This window comes from Oncorhynchus mykiss, chromosome 10, assembly GCF_013265735.2.
Source record: "Oncorhynchus mykiss isolate Arlee chromosome 10, USDA_OmykA_1.1, whole genome shotgun sequence".
Classification (NCBI taxonomy): Eukaryota; Metazoa; Chordata; class Actinopteri; order Salmoniformes; family Salmonidae; genus Oncorhynchus; species Oncorhynchus mykiss.
Genome location: NC_048574.1, coordinates 83704004 through 83725062, shown reverse-complemented (window position 1 = coordinate 83725062; position 21059 = coordinate 83704004). Strand labels below are relative to the sequence as shown.

Below are 21059 nucleotides of genomic sequence, written 5' to 3'. Positions count from 1 at the left end.
TTTCAAAATATACCGTTCTCTTATATCAAACTAATGAAAAGTGTTCCCAAATTACTTACAGTGGGGCAAAAAAGTATTTAGTCAGCCACCAATTGTTCAAGTTCTCCCACTTAAAAAGATGAGAGAGGCCTGTCATTTTCATCATAGGTACACTTCAACTATGAAAGACAAAATGAGAAAAAAAATCCAGAAAATCACATTGTAGGATTTTTAATGAATTTATTTGCAAATTATCGTGGAAAATAAGTATTTGGTCACCTACAAACAAGCAAGATTTCTGGCTCTCACAGACCTGAGAGGCTCCTCTGTCCTCCACTCGTTACCTGTATTAACGGCACCTGTTTGAACTTGTTATCAGTATAAAAGACACTTGTCCACAACCTCAAACAGTCACACTCCAAACTCCACTATGGCCAAGACCAAAGAGCTGTCAAAGGACACAAGAAACAAAATTGTAGACCTGCACCAGGCTGGGAAGACTGAATCTGCAATAGGTAAGCAGCTTGGTTTGAAGAAATCAACTGTGGGAGCAATTATTAGGAAATGGAAGACATACAAGACTACTGATAATCTCCCTCGATCTGGGGCTCCACGCAAGATCTCACCCCGTGGGGTCAAAATGATTACAAGAAAGGTGAGCAAAAATCCCAGAACCACACGGGGGGACCTAGTGAATGACCTGCAGAGAGCTGGGACCAAAGTAACAAAGCCTACCATCAGTAACACACTACGCCGCCAGGGACTCAAATCCTGCAGTGCCAGGCTTGTACCCCTGCTTAAGCCAGTACATGTCCAGGCCCGTCTGAAGTTTGCTAGAGAGCATTAGGATGATCCAAAATATACATTTTTGGTAAAAACTCAACTCGTCGTGTTTGGAGGACAAAGAATGCTGAGTTGCATCCAAAGAACACCATACCTACTGTGAAGCATGGGGGTGGAAACATCATGCTTTGGGGCTGTTTTTCTGCAAAGGGACCAGGACGGCTGATCTGTGTAAAGGAAAGAATGAATGGGGCCATGTATCGTGAGATTTTGAGTGAAAACCTCCTTCCATCAGCAAGGGCATTGAAGATGAAACGTGGCTGGGTCTTTCAGCATGACAATGATCCCAAACACACCGCCTGGACAAAAAAATGGTGGCTTCGTAAGAAGCATTTCAAGGTCCTGGAGTGGCCTAGCCAGTCTCAAGATCTCAACCACATGTTGCCCAGCAACAGCCACAAAACATCACTGCTCTAGAGGAGATCTGCATGGAGGAATGGGCCAAAATACCAGCAACAGTGTGTGAAAACCTTGTGAAGACTTACAGAAAATGTTTGACCTCTGTCATTGCCAACAAAGGGTGTAGAACAAAGTATTGAGATAACATTTTGTTATTTACCAAATACTTATTTTCCACCATAATTTGCAAATAAATTCATAAAAAATCCTACAATGTGATTTTCTGGATTTTGTTTCTCATTTTGTCTGTCATAGTTGAAGTGTACATATGATGAAAATTACAGACCTCTCTCGTCTTTTTAAGTGGGAGAACTTGCACAATTGGTGGCTGACTAAATACTTTTTTGTCCCACAGTAAAATGTAGGTCTCTATCATTCATTAAAAAGGCCAGAAATGGATTTACCAATTCCAGACTGTAGCTTTAAAAGAAGCATCAGGACTTCTAGAAGTTCCACTATACAGTTGTTAAAAGGATGTAGATGAGCTATTGATGAGATGATCTGTCTCCCTGTTTTGTTCAGTGTCCAGAAGGCCAGAGCAGTGTCACCTACAACCAGCCTGAAATCAATGAAGTGTGATCGGCCACCTGCTTTCAGCCAGGAACCATTACCAGATGACAATAAGGAAGTGGAGAGTTTGGACAGTGAGGATGTATTAAAGATCACACACAACCTTCTGGACAGAAGAAGTAAGACTGTGTTTCATACAATATTACAAAGAATGGTACAAAGGCCCTTATAAAACACACACATTAACTTATGAGTCCCAACTCTCATTGTTTTCCTACAGGTCAAACTCTGCTGACAGTCCAACAAGACATCAAGGCTAAACTGAAACACAAGTATCAACACATATCTGAAGGAATTGGACACCATGGAAACCAAAGTCTGTTCAAGGACATCTACACAGACCTCTACATCACAGAGGGTGGAAGTGGAGGGCTCAATAATGAACATGAGGTTAGACAGATAGAGATGGCATCCAAAAAACAAACCACACAAGAGACACCAATCAAATGCAACGACATCTTCAAGCCGTTACCTGGACAAGACAAACCAATCAGAACTGTGCTGACCAAAGGAATCGCTGGCATTGGAAAAACAGTCTCTGTGCAGAAGGTCATCCTTGACTGGGCAGAGGGAAAAGCAAATCAGGACGTTCATTTCATGTTTCCTCTTCCTTTCCGTGATCTGAACCTGAAAAAGGACCAATACAGTCTGATGCAACTTCTTTCCCACTACTTCCCAGAGCTGAAAGAGATTGACAGCATTGAAGATGGTGAAACCAAAACTGTTTTCATTTTTGATGGTCTGGATGAGTGTCGACTTCCTCTAGACTTAACAAATGATGAGAAGTGCTGTGATGTCACGATGCCAACCTCAGTGGACGTGCTACTGACAAACCTCATCAAGGGGATTCTGCTTCCCTCTGCTCTCCTCTGGATAACCACACGACCTGCAGCAGCCAATCAGATCCCTCCTGAGTGTGTTGACCAAGTGACAGAGGTACGAGGGTTCAATGATCCACAGAAGGAGGTGTACTTCAGGAAGAAAATCACAGATCAGATTCTGGCCAATGAAATCATCAAATACATGAAGACATCAAGGAGCCTACACATCATGTGCCACATACCAGTCTTCTGTTGGATATCAGCCACTGTCCTTGAGATGATGCTGAAAGAGACAGAGAAGGATGAAGTCCCCAAAACTCTGACCCAGATGTACTCACACTTCATGCTCATCCAAATCATTGTGAAGAACAGGAAGTACAACAAAGCCACAGAGACAAGCCCAAAGGAACTGTCTCAGTCAGACAAAGAGATGATCCTGAAACTGGCAAAGCTGGCTTTCCAACAGCTGCAGAAGGGCAACCTGATCTTCTACAAGGAGGACCTGAGAGAGTGTGGTCTTGACGTCACAGAGGCATCAGAGTACTCAGCATTATGTACAGAGATCTTTAAAGAAGAATCTGGGCTGTACCAAGAGAAGGTCTACAGCTTTGTGCATCTGAGCATTCAGGAGTTTCTAGCAGCAGTGCATGCTTTAGAATCATGTCTGGACAAGAAGGAAAATGTTTTTCCCACCACTAGTGATGATGAAGAGAAGGAGTCAATCCAGTTGTCTGACTTACACAGGAGAGCAGTGGACCAGGCCTTGAAGAGTGAGAATGGACACCTGGACCTGTTCCTCCGCTTCCTTCTGGGTCTCTCACTGGAGTCCAATCAGAATCTGTTACGAGGCCTTCTGACACAGACAGGAAGTACCACACGGAGCAATAAGAAAACAGTTGAGAGAACAGTCAGGTACCTTTCAGACAAGATCGACGAAGAATCCTCACCAGAAAGGATCATCAACTTGTTCCACTGTCTGAATGAACTTGGTTCCAACTCTCTAGTTGAAGACATGCAGACCTCCCTGCGATCAGGAACTCTTTCAGAAACAAGACTAAAACCTGACCAATGTTCAGCCCTGGCCTACCTGTTACTGATGTCAGAGGAGGTGCTGGAGGAGTTTGAGCTGAAGACATACAACACATCAGAGGAAGGTTATCAGAGGTTGCTGCCGGTAGTGAAAACCTGCAAGAGAGCACTGTGAGTTATGTTATTGAGTTGATGTATACAGTATCATTATAATGAAGGATTTGTATATCTAACAGACTATATACTCTCTTCAGACTAGCTGGCTGTAAACTCACATATGAATCCTGTGAGACTCTGGCCTCAGCTCTGCAGACACCAAACTCCCCCCTGAGAGAACTGGACCTCAGCTACAATGACCTGGGAGACAGAGGAGTGGAGCTGCTCTGTGTTGGACTAACCAGTCCACTCTGCAACATACAGACACTAGTGTGAGTTAAATATCTTCAGTATGAGTTATTATGTGGATGTTTTAAACATGTGTTAATCATGTGTTCTTCTGCCCTCTAGTCTAGGTCAGTGTGGTCTGACAGAGGGTTGCTGTTCAGATCTGGCCTCAGTCCTGAGTTCACCCAACTCACAACTGAAACAGCTGCAGCTGAGAGACAATGACCTGCAGAACTCAGGAGTTACATTGCTGTCTGCTGAACTGGAGGATCCAGACTGTAAACTAGACACACTGGGGTAAGTACAGGTGTTTCAGTCAGGTCGGTACTGAGCTGAGTTACACTGCTGTCTGCTGGCCTGGAGGATCCAGACTGTAAACTACACACACTGAGGTGTGTGTGTGTGTGTGCGTGCGTGTGTATGGGTGTGTGTGTGTGTGTTGCAAGCGTTCAAGTTTGTCCTCTACTCCCCTCTAGTCTAGGTCAGTGTGGTCTGACAGAGGGTTGCTGTTCAGATCTGGCCTCAGTCCTGAGTTCACCCAACTCACAACTGAAACAACTGGAGCTGAGAGACAATGACCTGCAGGACTCAGGAGTTACACTGCTGTCTGCTGGACTGGAGGATCCAGACTGTAAACTACACACACTGGGGTAAGTACAGCTGTTTCAGTCAGGTTGGTACTGAGGTGAGTTACACTGCTGTCTGCTGGACTGGAGGATCCAGGCTGTAAACTACACACACTGTTTCAGTCAGGTCGGTACTGAGCTTGGTAAAACAGGAGACACTGTAGTCCCATCCGATGATACCCCCGGACAGGGCCAAACAGGCAGGATATTACCCCACCCACTTTGCCAAAGCACAGCCCCCACACAACTAGAGTGATATCTTCGACCACCAACGTACCATCCTGAGACAAGGTCGAGTATAGCCCACAAAGATCTCCGCCACGGCACAACCCAAGGGGGGGCGTCAACCCAGACAGGAAGACCACGTCAGTGACTCAACCCACTCAAGTGACACACCCCTCCTAGGGACTGCATTGAAGAGCACCAGTAAGCCAGTGACTCAGACCCTGTAATAGGGTTAGAGGCAGAGAATCCCAGTGGAGAGAGGGGAACCGGCCAGACAGAGACAGCAAGGGCGGTTCGTTGCTCCAGTGCCTTTCCGTTCACCTTCACACTCCTGGGCCAGACTACACTCAATCATATGACCCACTGAAGAGATGAGTCTTCAATAAAGACTTAAAGGTTGAGACAGAGTCTGCGTCTCACACATGGGTAGGCAGACGATTCCATAAAAATTGAGCTCTATAGGAGAAAGCCCTGCCTCCAGCTGTTTGCTTAGAAATTCTAAGGACAATTAGGAGGCATGCGTCTTGTGACCGTAGCGTACGTGTAGGTATGTACGGCAGGACCAAATCGGAAAGATACGTAGGAGCAAGCCCATGTAATGCTTTGTAGGTTAGCAGTAAAACCTTGAAATCAGCCCTTGCCTTAACAGGAAGCCAGTGTAGGGAGGCTAGCACTGGAGTAATATGATCACATTTTTGGGTTCTAGTCAGAATACTAGCAACCGTATTTAGCACTAACTAAAGTTGATTTAGTGCTTTATCCGGGTAGCCGGAAAGTAGAGCCAAGCAGTAGTCTAACCTAGAAGTGACAAAAGCATGAATTAATTTTTCTGCATCATTTTTGTTCCAAAAATGTCTCATTTTTGCAATGTTATGTAGATGGAAAAAAGCTGTCCTTGAAACAGTCTTGATATGTTCGTCAAAAGAGAGATCAGGGTCCAGAGTAACGCTGAGGTCCTTCACAGTTTTATTTGAGACGACTGTACAACCATCAAGATTAATTGTCAGATTTAACAGAAGATCTCTTTGTTTCCCGGGACCTAGAACAAGCATCTCTGTTTTGTCTGAGTTTAAAAGTTTAGAAGTAGAACATTTGCCGCCATCCACTTCCTTATGTCTGAAACACAGGCTTCCAGGGAGGGCAATTTTGGGGCTTCACCATGTTTCATCGAAATGTACAGCTGTGTGTCATCCGCATAGCAGTGAAAGTTAACATTTTGTTTTCGAATTACATCCATACATTACAATGGGAGATTCGATATAGGCCGATAGTTTATATTTTCTGGGTCAAGGTTTGGCTTTTTCAAGAGAGGCTTTATTCACTTTTAGTGAGTTTAGTACACATCCGGTCGATAGAGAGCCGTTTATTATGTTCAACATAGGAGGGCCAAGTACAGGAAGCAGCTCTTTCAGTAGTTTAGTTGGAATAGGGTCCAGTATGGAGCTTGAAGGTTTAGAGGCCAAGACTATTTTCATAATTGTGTCAAGAGATATAGTACTAAAACACTTGTGTCTCTCTTGATCCTACCTCCTGGCAGAGTTGTGCAGAGCTTTGGAGGAATACGCAGATTTAAAGAGGAGTCCGTATTTTGATTTCTAATGATCATGATCTTTTCCTCAAAGAAGTTCATGAATTTATCACTGCTGAAGTGAAAGCCATCCTCTCTTGGGAATGCTGCTTTTTAGTTACCTTTGCGACAGTATCAAAATAAATATGTTGTGTATCTCTCTGCAGGCTGTCTGGCTGTCTGGTCACAGAGGAGGGCTGTGCTGCTCTGTCTTCAGCTCTGAGGTCAAACCCCTCCCACCTGAAAGAGCTGGACCTGAGCTACAATCACCCAGGAGACTCTGCAGGGGAACTGCTTTCAGCTGCTCTGGTGGATCCCACATATAAACTGATGAAGCTGAAGTAAGTCAGAATAGATGTCCTAATAGTGTGAGCAGCGGTTGTGTCATATGTACAGTCGTGGCCAAAAGATTTGAGAATGACACAAATATACATTTTCACAAAGTCTGCTGCCTCAGTGTCTTTAGATATTTTTGTCAGATGTTACTATGGAATACTGAAGTATAATTACAAGCATTTCATAGGTGTCAAAGGCTTTTATTGACAATAACATGAAGTTGATGCAAAGAGTCAATATTTGCAGTATTGACCCTTCTTTTTCAAGACCTCTGCAATCCGCCCTGGCATGCTGTCAATTCACTTCTGGGTCACATCCTGACTGATGGTAACCCATTCTTGCATAATCAATGCTTGGAGTTTGTCAGAATTTGTGGGTTTTTGTTTGTCTACCCGCCTCTTGAGGATTGACCACAAGTTCTCAATGGGATTAAGTTCTGGGGAGTTTCCTGGCCATGGACCCAAAATATCAATGTTTTGTTCCCCGAGCCACTTAGTTATCACTTTTGCCTTATGGCAAGGTGCTCCATCAGGCTGGAAAAGGCATTGTTTGTCACCAAACTGTTCCTGGATGGTTGGGAGAAATTTCTCTCAGAGAATGTATTGGTACCATTCTTTATTCATGGCTGTGTTCTTAGACAAAATTGTGAGTGAGCCCACTCCCTTGGCTGAGAAGCAACCCCACACATGAATGGTCTCAGGATGCTTTACTGTTAGCATAACACAGGACTGATGGTAGCGCTCACCTTGTCTTCTCCGGACAAGCTTTTTTCCGGATGCCCCAAACAATCGGAAACGGGATTCATCAGAGAAAATGACTTTACCCCAGTCCTCAGCAGTCCAATCCCTTTACCTTTTGCAGAATATCAGTCTGTCCCTGATGTTTTTCCTGGAAAACATCCTCTTGCTGCCCTTATTGACACAGGCCATCCTCCAAAAGTCTTTGCCTCAGTGTGCGTGCAGATGCATTCACACCTGCCTGCTGCCCTATCTGAGCAAGCTCTGTACTGGTGGTGCCCCGATCCCGCAGCTGAATCAACTTTAGGAGAAGGTCCTGGCGCTTGCTGAACTTTCTTGGGCGCCCTGAAGCCTTCTTTACAACAATTGAACTGCTCTCCTTGAAGTTCTTGATGATCCGATAAATGGTTGATTTAGGTGCAATCTTACTGGCAGCAATATCCTTGCCTGTGAAGCCCTTTTTGTGCAAAGCAACGATGACGGCACGTGTTTCCTTGCAGGTAACCATGGTTGACAGAGGAAGAACTGTGATTCCAAGCACCAACCTACTTTTGAAGCTTCCAGTCTGTTATTTGAACTCAATCAGCATGACAGAGTGATCTCCAGCCTTGTCCTCGTCAACACTCACACCTGTGTTAATGAGAGAATCACTGACATGATGTCAGCTGGTCCTTTTGTGGCAGCGCTGAAATGCAGTGGAAATGTTTTTTCGGGATTCAGTTCACTTGCATGGCAAAGAGGGGCTTTGCAATTAATTGTAACTCATCTGATCACTCTTCATAACATTCTGGAGTATATGCAAATTGCCATCATACAAACTTAGGCAGCAGACTTTGTGAAAATTCATATTTGTGTCATTCTCAAAACTTTTGGCCACAACTGTAGTGTAGTAGGTTCAGTGACATGATGGTAGAATTAAGAGGAAGTCTACCCAGCAGGCAGAGCACTCCAACACAGCATACATCATCACCACATGAATACTCTTCTTCTGCATCTCTGATATCCTGTTGGAATTGTACTCCGTTCTGTACGCAGTAGGTAGGATAGAATACCTGTATGTCTCTAGTAATGAATTGTACTCCGCTCTGTATGCAGTAGGTAGGATAGAATACCTGTATGTCTCTAGTAATGAACTGTACTCCGTTCTGTATGCAGTAGGTAGGATAGTAATGAACTGGGATAGTGCACCAGAACACAACAATATGGTTTAAATGTTGACTGCTTTATTAGGTCTTTGTCAGTCAATAACCTGTTTCTCCTACAGTGTGGATCATGGTGGAGAGTGCAGGCTGAAATCAGGGCTGAGGAAATGTAAGTCTCTTCAATCCTAATTAACTGCATATTCAGCACTATAGTAACATATTAACTAATCAATACTTGTTCTGTAACTACAAAACACAATATTTTATATGAAGATGTGGTTTGATTAAGCTCTCATTTTGTCTACAGATGCCTGTCATCTCACCCTGGACCCAAATACAGCACACCCACACCTGATACTGTCTGAGGGGAACAGGAAGGTGACACGGGTGGTGGAGGACCGGCATTATGAAGACCATCCAGACAGATTTGATTGTCTTCATCAGGTTCTCTGCAGAGAAGGCTTATCTGGGTGTCGTTATTACTGGGAGGTGGAGATGGATGGTACCGGGGCAGTCATTGGTGTGGTGTACAGAGGAATGAAGAGGAAGGGAAGGGGGGTTGACAGTGACATTGGAGCCAATAAGAAGTCCTGGTGTTTATTCTGCTCTCATAGTGGTTATTGCTTTTACCATCCTGGAGTCTGTTGCAGATCCATCCCTGGTCCTGTTTCTAACAGAGTTGGAGTGTATCTGAACTGGTCAGCTGGTACTTTGTCCTTCTATAGTGTGTCCTCCTCTGGTACACTGACACACCACCTTTACACAGAACACACCACGTTCACTGAACCCCTCTATCCTGGGTTTGGCGTTTCCTCCTCCTCAGTGACCTCAGTGACCCTGCGTCAGATAGATGACCAACACATTCAGAGGTGAGTCAAATAGCAATGTTTCATCATGTGTTTTCCTCTGGAATCATTCCTACAGTTAGATTAGTAGTAGTGGTGTGTTTTAATGTGTTCTGTTGGACCTACAGACAGTTAGATTAGTAGTAGTGGTGTGTTTTAATGTGTTCTGTTGGACCTACAGACAGTTAGATTAGTAGTGGTGGTGTGTTTTAATGTGTTCTGTTGGACCTACAGACAGTTAGATTAGTAGTAGTGGTGTGTTTTAATGTGTTCTGTTGGATCTACAGAAATAGAACTACAGACCATGGTGGAGAGAGTTGTATCAAGCCTGGACCTGAGGACACCAGAGACCATGGTGGAGAGAGTTGGATCAAGCCTGGACCTGAGGACACCAGAGACCATGGTGGAGAGAGTTGTATCAAGCCTGGACCTGAGAACACCAGAGACCATGGTGGAGAGAGTTGGATCAAGCCTGGACCTGAGAAATGTGAGTTTTTTTTAAATTTATTTTTTACCTTTATTTAACTAGACAAGTCAGTTAAGAACAAATTCTTATTTTCAATGACGGCCTAGGAACAGTGGGTTAACTGCCTGTTCAAGGGCAGAATGACAGATTTGTACCTTGTCAGCTCGGGGATTTGATCTTGCAACCTCCGGTTACTAGTCCAACGCTCTAACTACTAGGCTACCCTGCCGCCCCAGACTTAACTGATAATTGTTTTTAACTCAAAGTAGTTTTAAAGCGTTCATTGTACTTGAGTCCCAGACAAGGAGCACAATCATGATCTATTTTGTCAAAACAAACTTAAAGGTAGAGTCAGCGATATGACGTAGATGCACAAAGTAAACAGCAGAGTGGGTACATTTCTACAACAACTAAGAGTGTTGGAGAGCAAGGCTAAACTTCTCCGCTGTTTTGGTCCCGTGGCGAACACTCAACCTCTCCACTGTAAGAGAGTGAAAAGGACCGGTGCACATGGCAGTTACTGTGTGTGACTGTGTGAGAGAGAAGTCGGGCATCTTGCTCATCACAATATCTGTGGTGCTGCTCGTACAACATCATTTAGCTGACTCTACCTTTAAACTCTCATCCTAGAATCTAGCAGAAATCAGGCCCCCAACATCTACAAAACACGGACCAGAACGATGTTGTTTCCTGCTTCCACAAACATTCATTAATATAACGCTAATGTCAGATTATGGTATGCTAATGAGTGTACATTCTGAGACTGTTGCTTAGTTATATTACAAGTCTATTTAATAATTATTAATTCATTATTACATGAGATTGTGCATTTTAAATAACAACTATTTTTGACTTCAGGGATTCCTCAGAGCTGTAAGACTTGTGACCATGTTGAGGTAAGTCATAATGTCAATTCTTACTTTTACATACCTGCAGGAGTCCGGCACAGTCTCAACGCCAGGTGTGTACTGACCAACCATTCATACTGGGATATAGACAGTCCTGTGTTCTGCTTTAGTAATATAAACACAGTCTCAAAGCCAGGTGTGTACTGACCAACCATTCATACTGGGATATAGACAGTCCTGTGTTCTGCTTTAGTAATATAAACACAGTCTCAAAGCCAGGTGTGTACTGACCAACCATTCATACTGGGATATAGACAGTCCTGTGTTCTGCTTTAGTAATATAAACACAGTCTCAAAGCCAGGTGTGTACTGACCAACCATTCATACTGGGATATAGACAGTCCTGTGTTCTGCTTGTATATGTCTTGTCTTTACTATCATTAAATGAAGACTTTAAGTTTTTAATCAAAGATTCTCTGTAATTAGTATAACGTGATTAAACTGATTAATCATGTAACTGTAATTAACTAGGAAGTCCGGGCACCAAGGAAAATATTCAGAATTCAAAGTTATAATTTTCCTAATGTAACTTTTCAGATATTTTATATCTGATCAATTAGTCTTCGAATTAATGAATTACTTATTTCACCTCACTTTAGTCTCATTCCAAACGTCATAAAATTGTTGGTTATCTGCACAAACCCAGTCTTCACTATGAGTCATCCATACATCAATTGTCTTAAATCATTTATTTACTAACTAAGTAATTCACAGAAATGCATAAACAAACAGTTGATCGTTACAAGGAAATGATAACGGAGTTTCCCTAGTGGGATAAACCGGCATTGCGGCTTGTTGTAGAAAAGGGAAGTGGGGGGTCGACTGAGATAAGACAACACACAGTCGATAATTATAGAATGGATAGTTCAGAGTGACATTCATTCATTTCGTTATAGAATGGAAAGTTCAGAGTGACATTCATTCATTTCGTTATAGATTGGATGTTTCTGCGGTTGTCGTTCTTCGCGTTCAATGATACTGAATTCAAATTCAAGCTGCAGACGAGTAATTAATATCAAAGACTTGTTCTTATTTTGTCGGTAGCGATAGTCTAATAGTTTAACCACGTGGGACGGTTAAAAGATTCAGCAGTCTGGTCTCAAACCTTGGCCCTCTCGTTATCGAGGAAAGCTGGTCTGCAACCTTTTGTCCTCTCGTAATGGAGAGAAACATGGTCTGGTGATAAATTCTCAAGGTGGGGGGGGGGGGGGGGGGGGTTTATTTGGGAGTTGCAGAAAAAAGGCTGTCTCACAACGCCCGGTCCGAACTGGGCTCATGGGCTTTCCTCTGATTTAGTTAAACTCAAAAGGAAATTGGAGTTTCCTTCATTAAACAAATAGTTTCCTCTTCACTCATTCATTTTATACAACAATTAGATGTAAACCTCATATCTGAGGCTATTATGTAAACAGCGTTATGGTAATGTGCCGTATTGTCTCTCATGAGTTTCACCAAATTGTAGCAACCGGACTGAATTCTTCACCGATATTTTATACTTTCTCCGGAACATAAATGTCGTTCGGACCTCCAGTTCTGTGAGGTGGAAGAAATTCCATTGTTCTCTATGAAAATTCACTCTGTCTCTATACTGTGGCCATGAGGAGATCATCTCCTCCAGGAATGTATGACCTCTCTGACCACAGCAGCCTAGTTGTAGGAGGCAGGGAGAGGGGGATGGGGCTTGCTGTACCCAAAAAAGGGCAACGTCATGACATAGTCATGCAGGATTTTATCTGTTGTCACCTTTGTTCATTGAACAGTGTAATCAATATATCACCAGCATTCCATGTAACATTGAATAAATACATTTAGATCAGATACTTTTGTATAATTGGCCAGTTTCCCAGACACAGATTAAGTCTAGTCCTGGACCTTAAAGAACTTTCTATTGAAACTTCCATTGAGCATGCTTTTTAGTCCAGCACAACATTTCCCTGTGTAGGTTGCTGTCTTTCAGATGGGACGTTAAATGGGTGTCCTCTCCATGGTCACTAAAGATCCCATGGCACTTATCGTATGAGTAGGGGTGTTAACCCCGGTGTCCTGACTCTCCATGGTCACTAAAGATCCCATGGTACTTATCGTAAGAGTAGGGGTGTTAACCCCGGTGTCCTGACTCTCCGTGGTCACTAAAGATCCCAGGAAACAGGCCCCATATGTATTACTGACATGCTTGTCCTTGTTCAGGACTCCACACACTGGCTTCAGATTGAACCCTTGACTTCCACTGTCCAGGGAGTGACAATGTTCAGGTAAAATAACTACTTATAACATTTCATTCCACCTGCTAGTGTATTTCCCCATTACCTTTGGGAATAGTCTTCTAATCCAACCTCTCCATTTGACCATTGACCCTCTCTACCACATCTTGTTGTTGCCATAAGGCACAGGACACCCAAAGGGAGTTATGAGTGCACAGTGTCTGGGCTCCGCTGGCTGTGTGAGAGAGATGTCATTCTGAAGTATCACTTCAGGAACTGGGAACCCTACAGTCAACTTCTGAAAGACATGCAGTACACACAAGGTGGTCCATTGCTGGACATCACTATGGAGTTAGGTGAACTGGAGGAAGTTCATCTGCCACACTTTGTCTGTTTAGGTAAAACCATATATAATTAGTATTCAGAAAGACATTTCCATGTAACTGAGTTTCACTTCCTGAATTAATGAATAAACTATTATGGGAGTTTGAGTTTACTGTGATCTGGTACTGCACATTCTTTGTGTTTTAGTTGGATGAATAATAAAATATGTCTTTCTGTCTCCTTTTTATTGTGTTGTTCAGGGACCAACCCTTCCCTGAGGAATGAGATGAAGATTCTTCATGTAGAGGAACATGGAGTGTCTTTAGAGGAAGTGCATGAGGTCACCAGATTCCATGTTAAGATTCTCCATCCCAAGTTCTCAGCTATCTCTGTTATACTGAGCTATATCCTTTCTTGGATCGTAGATGTCCACTGTGACGTGGTCCTCTATATGGCAGTAAAAAAGTCAACAGTCATTTCAAGGCTGTACCTGCTCCTCAGAAACTCCAGTCAGAAAGAGGTGAGCCACTATCACTGAAGTGACAACAGTATGTTGAATCTTACTGAAGGAAAGCTGATAGTTTGTTGAAAATCTCTAGATTACAAAGACAACGTGCAGCTCTGTGACAAATCTATTTCTGTCTCGTTCATTTGAAGAGCCAGTAGATGGCACTCTTCCCTCTGGTCGAAGGAGAACCCAATGCCCCTGGGCAGTGAAGTGGACATTGCCCCTGGGCAGTGAAGGGGACATTGCCCCTGGGCAGTGAAGGGGACATTTCCCTGTGTAGGTTGCTGTCTTTCAGATGGGACGTTAAATGGGTGTCCTCTCCATGGTCACTAAAGATCCCATGGCACTTATCGTATGAGTAGGGGTGTTAACCCCGGTGTCCTGACTCTCCATGGTCACTAAAGATCCCATGGTACTTATCGTAAGAGTAGGGGTGTTAACCCCGGTGTCCTGACTCTCCGTGGTCACTAAAGATCCCATGGTACTTATCGTATGAGTAGGGGTGTTAACCCCGGTATCCTGGCTAAACTTCCAATCTGACCCTCATACCATCATGGCTACCTAATCATCCTCAGCTTCCAATTGGCTCATTTATCCCCTCTCCCTCTCCCCTGTAACTATTCCCCAGGTCGTTGCTGTAAAAGAGAATCTCTTCTCAGTCAACTTATCTGATGAAATAATGGTAAATCAATAACGATAGTGTTGACAAAAATGGATTGTCCAGTGAGCTGCATGTTGTGTGAATTATGAGACTACATTGTTGTGACTGACTACTTACATCTCTCATTTTGTAGGCTGTTCGGGAACGGGAGAAAGATCAGGTGTCCCAAGGATATTCAGAATTTCTCCTGCCAAGTCCAAATGGGCCCTTAAAGATGAACACTTGGTTTGCACTCAAGAATCCACACTCTACTTCCATCTATCCAGAGGTGCAGTTTTATCAGGCTGAGGACCTGAATCTGTCATATTGTATATGAATTACTGGAATATCATTCTCTCTCTCTATCTCTCTGTCTCTCTCTGTCTCTCTCCTCTCTCTCTCTCTCCTTCTCTCTCTCTCTCTCTCTCTCTCCTTCTCTCTCTCTCTCTCTCCTTCTCTCTCTCTCGCTCTCCTCTCTCTCTCTCCTTCTCTCTCTCTCTCTCTCTCTCTCCTCTCTCTCTCGCTCTCGCTCTCGCTCTCTCGTTGCACCATATGGCCTCCTACAGAAGATTCAGCTGTTACCTGCAAACACCACACCAAGCTGTTGTAAGATGATAATGGGAAACACAGGGGTGGACATTGAGATGGAGTTAATCGGGGATGATGAGAGGACAGTATGGAAATCAGTGGTATCAAAAGGTAAGAAATACTGGACATGAACAGTATGTCAATCATCAATGTCCTTTTCTAACAGATGCTATTAAAGTGTTTTATGATATTTTCTCTTGTTTGTCTTTCAGATGAATACAGCAAAGACTCTCATCCAACACGTAAGTTTGTCTTTGTGGACGAGGTTACAGAGCTAACGTTTCTTCAAGGACACTGTTGAAGGTCTTCATGAGTTATGTTCAGTGGGGTGATGAAGGTCTTCATGAGTTATGTTCAGTGGGGTGATGAAGACCTTCGTGAGTCATGTTCAGTGGTGTGATGAAGACCTTCGTGAGTCATGTTCAGTGGTGTGATGAAGACCTTCGTGAATCATGTTCAGTGGGGTGATGAAGGTCTTTGTGAGTCATGTTCAGTGGGGTGATGGTCTTCATGAGTCATGTTCAGTGGGGTGATGATGTTCTTCATGAGTTGTGTTCAGTGGGGTGATGAAGGTCTTCATGAATCATATTCAGTGGGGTGATGAAGGACACTGTTGAAGGTCTTCATGAGTCATGTTCAGTGGGGTGATGAAGGTCTCCATGAATCATGTTCAGTGGGGTGATGAAGGCCTTCATGAGTCTTGTTCAGTGGGGTGATGAAGGTCTTCATGAGTCATGTTCAGTGGGGTGATGAAGGTCTTCATGAGTCATGTTCAGTGGGGTGATGAAGGTCTTCATGAGTCTTGTTCAGTGGGGTGATGAAGGTCTTCATGAGTCTTGTTCAGTGGGGTGATGAAGGTCTTCATGAATCATGTTCAGTGGGGTGATGAAGGACACTGTTGAAGGTCTTCATGAGTCATGTTCAGTGGGGTGATGAAGGTCTCCATGAATCATGTTCAGTGGGGTGATGAAGGCCTTCATGAGTCTTGTTCAGTGGGGTGATGAAGGTCTTCATGAGTCTTGTTCAGTGGGGTGATGAAGGTCTTCATGAGTCATGTTCAGTGGGGTGATGAAGGTCTTCCTGAGTCATGTTCAGTGGGGTGATGAAGGTCTCCATGAATCATGTTCATTGGGGTGATGAAGGTCTTCATGAGTCTTGTTCAGTGGGGTGATGAAGGTCTTCATGAGTCTTGTTCAGTGGGGTGATGAAGGTCTTCATGAATCATGTTCAGTGGGGTGATGAAGGTTTCCATTAATCATGTTCAGTGGGGTGATGAAGAGTCTTGCAAAAGTATCTTCATTATATTTCATTGTGTTACAAAGTGGGATTCAAATGGATTTAATTGTAATTTTTGTAAACAATCTCCACAAAATACTGTGTAATGTCAAAGAACATACAGTTGAATTCGGGAAGATATCAAACACTTAGGTTGTGGTTGTGACAAAAATGGCTTAAGGACAACAAAGTCAAGGTATTGGAGTGGCCATCACAACGCCCTGATCTCAATCCTATAGAAAATTTGTGGGCAGAACTGAAAGTGTGTGTGCGAGTAAGGAGGCCTACAAACCTGACTCAGTTACACCAACTCTGTCAGGAGAAATTAGCCAAAATTCACCCAACGTATTGTGGGAAGCTTGTGGAAGGCTACCCAAGACGTTTGACCCAAGTTAAACCATTTAAAGGCAATGCTACCAAATACTAATTGAGTGTATGTAAACTTCTGACCCACTGGGAATGTGATGATATAAATAAAAGCTGAAATAAATCATTCTCTCTACTATTATTCAGACATTTTACATTCTTAAAATAAAGTGGTGATCCTAACTGACCTAAAACAGGGAATTTTTACTAGGATTAAATGTCAGGAATTGTGAAAAACTGAGTTTAAATGTATTTGTCTAAGGTGTATGTAAACTTCTGACTTCAACTGTAGACATATTTAGATTAATAGAAATGAATCTAAATTAAATGAGTCGTTCCACAAGTATAATTAATACTCTGTAATGTCAAAGAATACATATTTTTTAGATTGATTGAAATTAAATACCTAAAATAGTTGTTCCATAAGTATTCAGCTCCCTGAGTCAATACATGTTAGAAACACCTTGGCAGTCATTACAGCTGTGCATCTTGGGTAAATCTCTAAGAGTCATTACAGCTGGGAGTCTTCTTGGGTAAGTCTCTAAGAGTCATTACAGCTGGGAGGCTTCTTGGGTAAGTCTCTAAGAGTGATTACAGCTGGGAGTCTTCTTGAGTAAGTCTCTAGGAGTCATTACAGCTGAGAGGCTTCTTGGGTAAGTCTCTAAGAGTGATTACAGCTGGGAGTCTTCTAGGGTAAGTCTCTAAGAGTGATTACAGCTGGGAGTCTTCTTGGGTAAGTCTCTAAGAGTGATTACAGCTGGGAGTCTTCTTGGGTAAGTCTCTAAGAGTGATTACAGCTGGGAGTCTTCTTGGGTAAGTCTCTAAGAGTGATTACAGCTGGGAGGCTTATTGGGTAAGTCTCTAAGAGCTGGGAGTCTTCTAGGGTAAGTCTCTAAGAGTCATTACAGCTGGGAGTCTTCTTGGGTAAGTCTCTACGTGTCATTACAGCTGGGAGGCTTATTGGGTAAGTCTCTAAGAGCTGGGAGTCTTCTTGGGTAAGTCTCTAAGTGTCACGGTTGTTGTAAGAGACGGAACCAGGCCCAGCGTTTGTTGAGTTTCACATATTTATTTAAAGTGAAACTTCTTTAACCAAAACAATAAACAATCAACACACCGTTACTATGTGGTGACACAAGCACCAATGCAAACAATATCCTACAAACACTGGTGGGAAAAATGGCTACCTAAATATGATCCCCAATTAGAGGCAACTAATTGGGAACCATACAAATCACCAACATAGAAATATTGAACTAGAACACCCCCTAGTCACGAACCAAGGGTTCTCTATGGTCCGGGCATGACACTAAGAGCTTTACACACTTGGATCGTACAATATTAGCCCATTATTGTGTTCATAATGCTTCAAGCTCTGTCAAGATGTTGGAGATCATGGCTCGACAGCCATTTTCACATCTTGTCATAGATTTACAAGCAGATTTAAGTCAAAACTGTGACTTGGCCACTCAGGAACATTCAATGTCTTCTTGGTAAGAAACTCCAGTGTAGATTTGGCCTTGTGTTATAGGTTATTGTCCTGCTGAAAGGTGAAATCATCTCCCTGTGTCTGGTGTAAAGCAGACTGAACTAGGTTTTCCTCTAGGATTTTGCCTGTTCTTAGCTCCATCCTGTTTCTTTTCATCCTGAAAAACTCCCCAGTATTTGCTGATGACAAGCATACCCATACCATGAAGCAGCCACCACCATGCTTGAAAATAAGGAGGCAGTTATTCAGTGATGTGTTGTGTTTCACTCTGTCATTTAAGTCGTTATGATGGAGTCACTACAATGTTGTTGATCCATCCTCAGTTTTCTCCTGTATGGGGGGACAGGTCCACTTTGGCATTACAGAGTATTTTCAGTAGATTGTTGACAAAACATTACAATTAAATCCATTTTTAATCCCACTATGTAACACAATAGAGAAATCCAAGGGGTATGAACACTTTTGCAAGGCTCTGTATGTTATGTAGAATAGACAATCGTGTCAGCCAGGGTAGGCGTCAATTCCAAATAAGTCAGTCCATTCAGGAAGTAAACTGATATTCAAATTCAATAACCGAAAATCAATTTTCAATGACTAATGGGAAGACAATTTTTTATTTTTGAATATGACTTGAATATGAATTGACTACAACCCTGGAGTCAGCTCTATACAAGAAATGACTATCAGAGGAATGTTAACTGGAGACTGTTAGATGTAGAAACAGCTGCTGTTCACCTTAAAGACATATTCATTTCATTCACCCCCCTTCAGCATTAACACTCCCTGGGATTCCTGCTGAGGAGTTTCTGAAGAAACACAGGGCTGTACTCATTCAGGGAGTCAAAAACCCAATACCAATAGCAGATGATCTGTCGTCAAAGAGCATGATTGGTGATGAAGAGTACTCCAGAATAACAGCTGAAACAACTGAACAGGAGCGAATGAGAAAACTACTGAATGCAGTCCTCCCTAAAGGACCAGAAGTGATGGGAGCTTGTCTCAAAGCTCTCAGTGAACATGAACACCATCTTGTTAAGTACTTGAGTGAATCTAGGTAAGACCGGTTTCTTTTCTCCCTCCCTTGAATATGTGGAATTATTAAATATAGGACAAATAAAAACATAGCTACCCAGATCAAAGATAAAGTACTTTTCAGAATGGAAGCATGTTTTTTTGTGTTGCTGCCTGTAATAAATTACTCTTATCATATGACCATCATCACATCATTATCTCAGGTGTATCATTGGACATCATTATCTCAGGTGTATCATAGGGCCATCATCACATCATTATCTCAGGTGCATCATAGGACCATCACATCATTATCTCAGGTGTATCATAGGGCCATTATCTCATCATTATCTCACGTGTTTCACAGGGCCATTATCTCATCATTATCTCAGGTGTATCATAGGGCCATCATCACATCATTATCTCATCATTATCTCAGGTGTATCATAGGACATCATCACATCATTATCTCAGGTGTATCATAGGACCATCATCACATCACTATCTCAGGTGTATCATAGGACCATCTGTCAGGTGCGTGAATGAGGACCCAAAAGCGAATTAACAAAACAGAGTTTCTTTAATGACGAAACACACGTAGGCTCAGATGGACAGGCAGATTCCGACAGGACAGGACAAGGTTAGCTGAACAGGCAGATTCCGACAGGACAGGACAAGGTTGCAGCAAACACGACGATAGTCTGGTTCAGGCATGAGCAACACAAACGAGAATCCGACAAAGACAGGAACAGGAACAGAGAGAGATATAGAGACCTAATCAGAGGGAAAAAGGGAACAGGTGGGAAAAGGGGTGAACGAGGTAGTTTAGAGAAGACAAGGAACAGCTGGGGGAAAGAGGGGAAGAACAGGTAACCTAATAGGACCAGCAGAGGGAGACGGAGTGAAGAGAAAGGACAGGAACAAGACACAACATGACAATACATGACACCATCATCACATCATTATCTCAGGTGTATCATAGGACCATTATCACATCATTATCTCAGGTATATCATAGGACCATCATCACATCATTATCTCAGGTGTATCATAGGACATCATCACATCATTATCTCAGGTGTATCTCACTCCTCATTCTTCTCCATACTTTCTGATCTCTCCTACATCCTCTGTCTTGTAGCACCTAATCTGAAGATGCTGAGGCCTGTCTCCTAGTCTATGGACAAAGACACTTCTCCACCTAATCTGAAGATGCTGAGGCCTGTCTCCTAGTCTGTGGACAAAGACACTTCTCCACCTAATCTGAAGATGCTGAGGCCTGTCTCCTAGTCTGTGGACAAAGACATTTCTCCACCTAATCTGAAGATGCTGAGGCCTGTCTCCTAGTCTGTGGACAAAGACACTTCTTCACCTAATCTGAAGATGCTGAGGCCTGTCTCCTAGTCTGTGGACAAAGACACTTCTTCACCTAATCTGAAGATGCTGAGGCCTGTCTCCTAGTCTGTGGACAAAGACACTTCTCCACCTAATCTGAAGATGCTGAGGCCTGTCTCCTAGTCTGTGGACAAAGACACTTCTCCACCTAATCTGAAGATGCTGAGGCCTGTCTCCTAGTCTGTGGACAAAGACACTTCTCCACCTAATCTGAAGATGCTGAGGCCTGTCTCCTAGTCTGTGGACAAAGACACTTCTCCACCTAATCTGAAGATGCTGAGGCCTGTCTCCTAGTCTGTGGACAAAGAACACTTCTTCTCCTAATCTGAAGATGCTGAGGCCTGTCTCCTAGTCTGTGGACAAAGACATTTCTCGACCTAATCTGAAG

At 43.1% G+C, this 21059-nt stretch overlaps 1 protein-coding gene across 2 annotated transcripts; it reads left to right on the top strand.

Annotated features, from left to right (window-relative positions):
• Positions 1-1802: 1802 nt before the first annotated feature.
• LOC118936838 (NACHT, LRR and PYD domains-containing protein 3-like) lies at positions 1803-20475 on the top strand. 2 transcript variants are annotated; one of them, XM_036934278.1, is made up of 18 exons: positions 1803-1910; positions 2012-3812; positions 3896-4069; positions 4149-4322; positions 4502-4675; positions 6611-6784; positions 8781-8827; positions 8966-9527; positions 9899-9990; positions 10828-10865; positions 13065-13129; positions 13262-13476; positions 13663-13922; positions 14705-14839; positions 15117-15249; positions 15351-15380; positions 19037-19319; positions 20418-20475. In XM_036934278.1, exons 2-18 carry the CDS (start codon positions 2197-2199, stop codon positions 20422-20424), a joined length of 4179 nt encoding a protein of 1392 aa, XP_036790173.1. In that variant the 5' UTR covers positions 1803-1910; positions 2012-2196; the 3' UTR covers positions 20425-20475. The 2 variants fall into 2 exon arrangements, with proteins under 2 accessions (XP_036790173.1, XP_036790174.1); XM_036934279.1 differs by lacking the exon at positions 4502-4675.
• Positions 20476-21059: the final 584 nt, after the last annotated feature.

What these genes read in the sequence shown, in the direction of transcription:
- LOC118936838 (XM_036934278.1), top strand. Translation starts at nt 2,197, where the DNA reads ATGGCATCCAAAAAACAAACCACACAAGAGACACCAATCAAATGCAAC. An exon ending in TGCAACATACAGACACTAGT is followed by an intron (nt 4,070 to 4,148) that starts GTGAGTTAAATA and finishes TCTGCCCTCTAG; the next exon opens with TCTAGGTCAGTGTGGTCTGA. An exon ending in GAAATCAGGGCTGAGGAAAT is followed by an intron (nt 8,828 to 8,965) that starts GTAAGTCTCTTC and finishes TTTTGTCTACAG; the next exon opens with ATGCCTGTCATCTCACCCTG.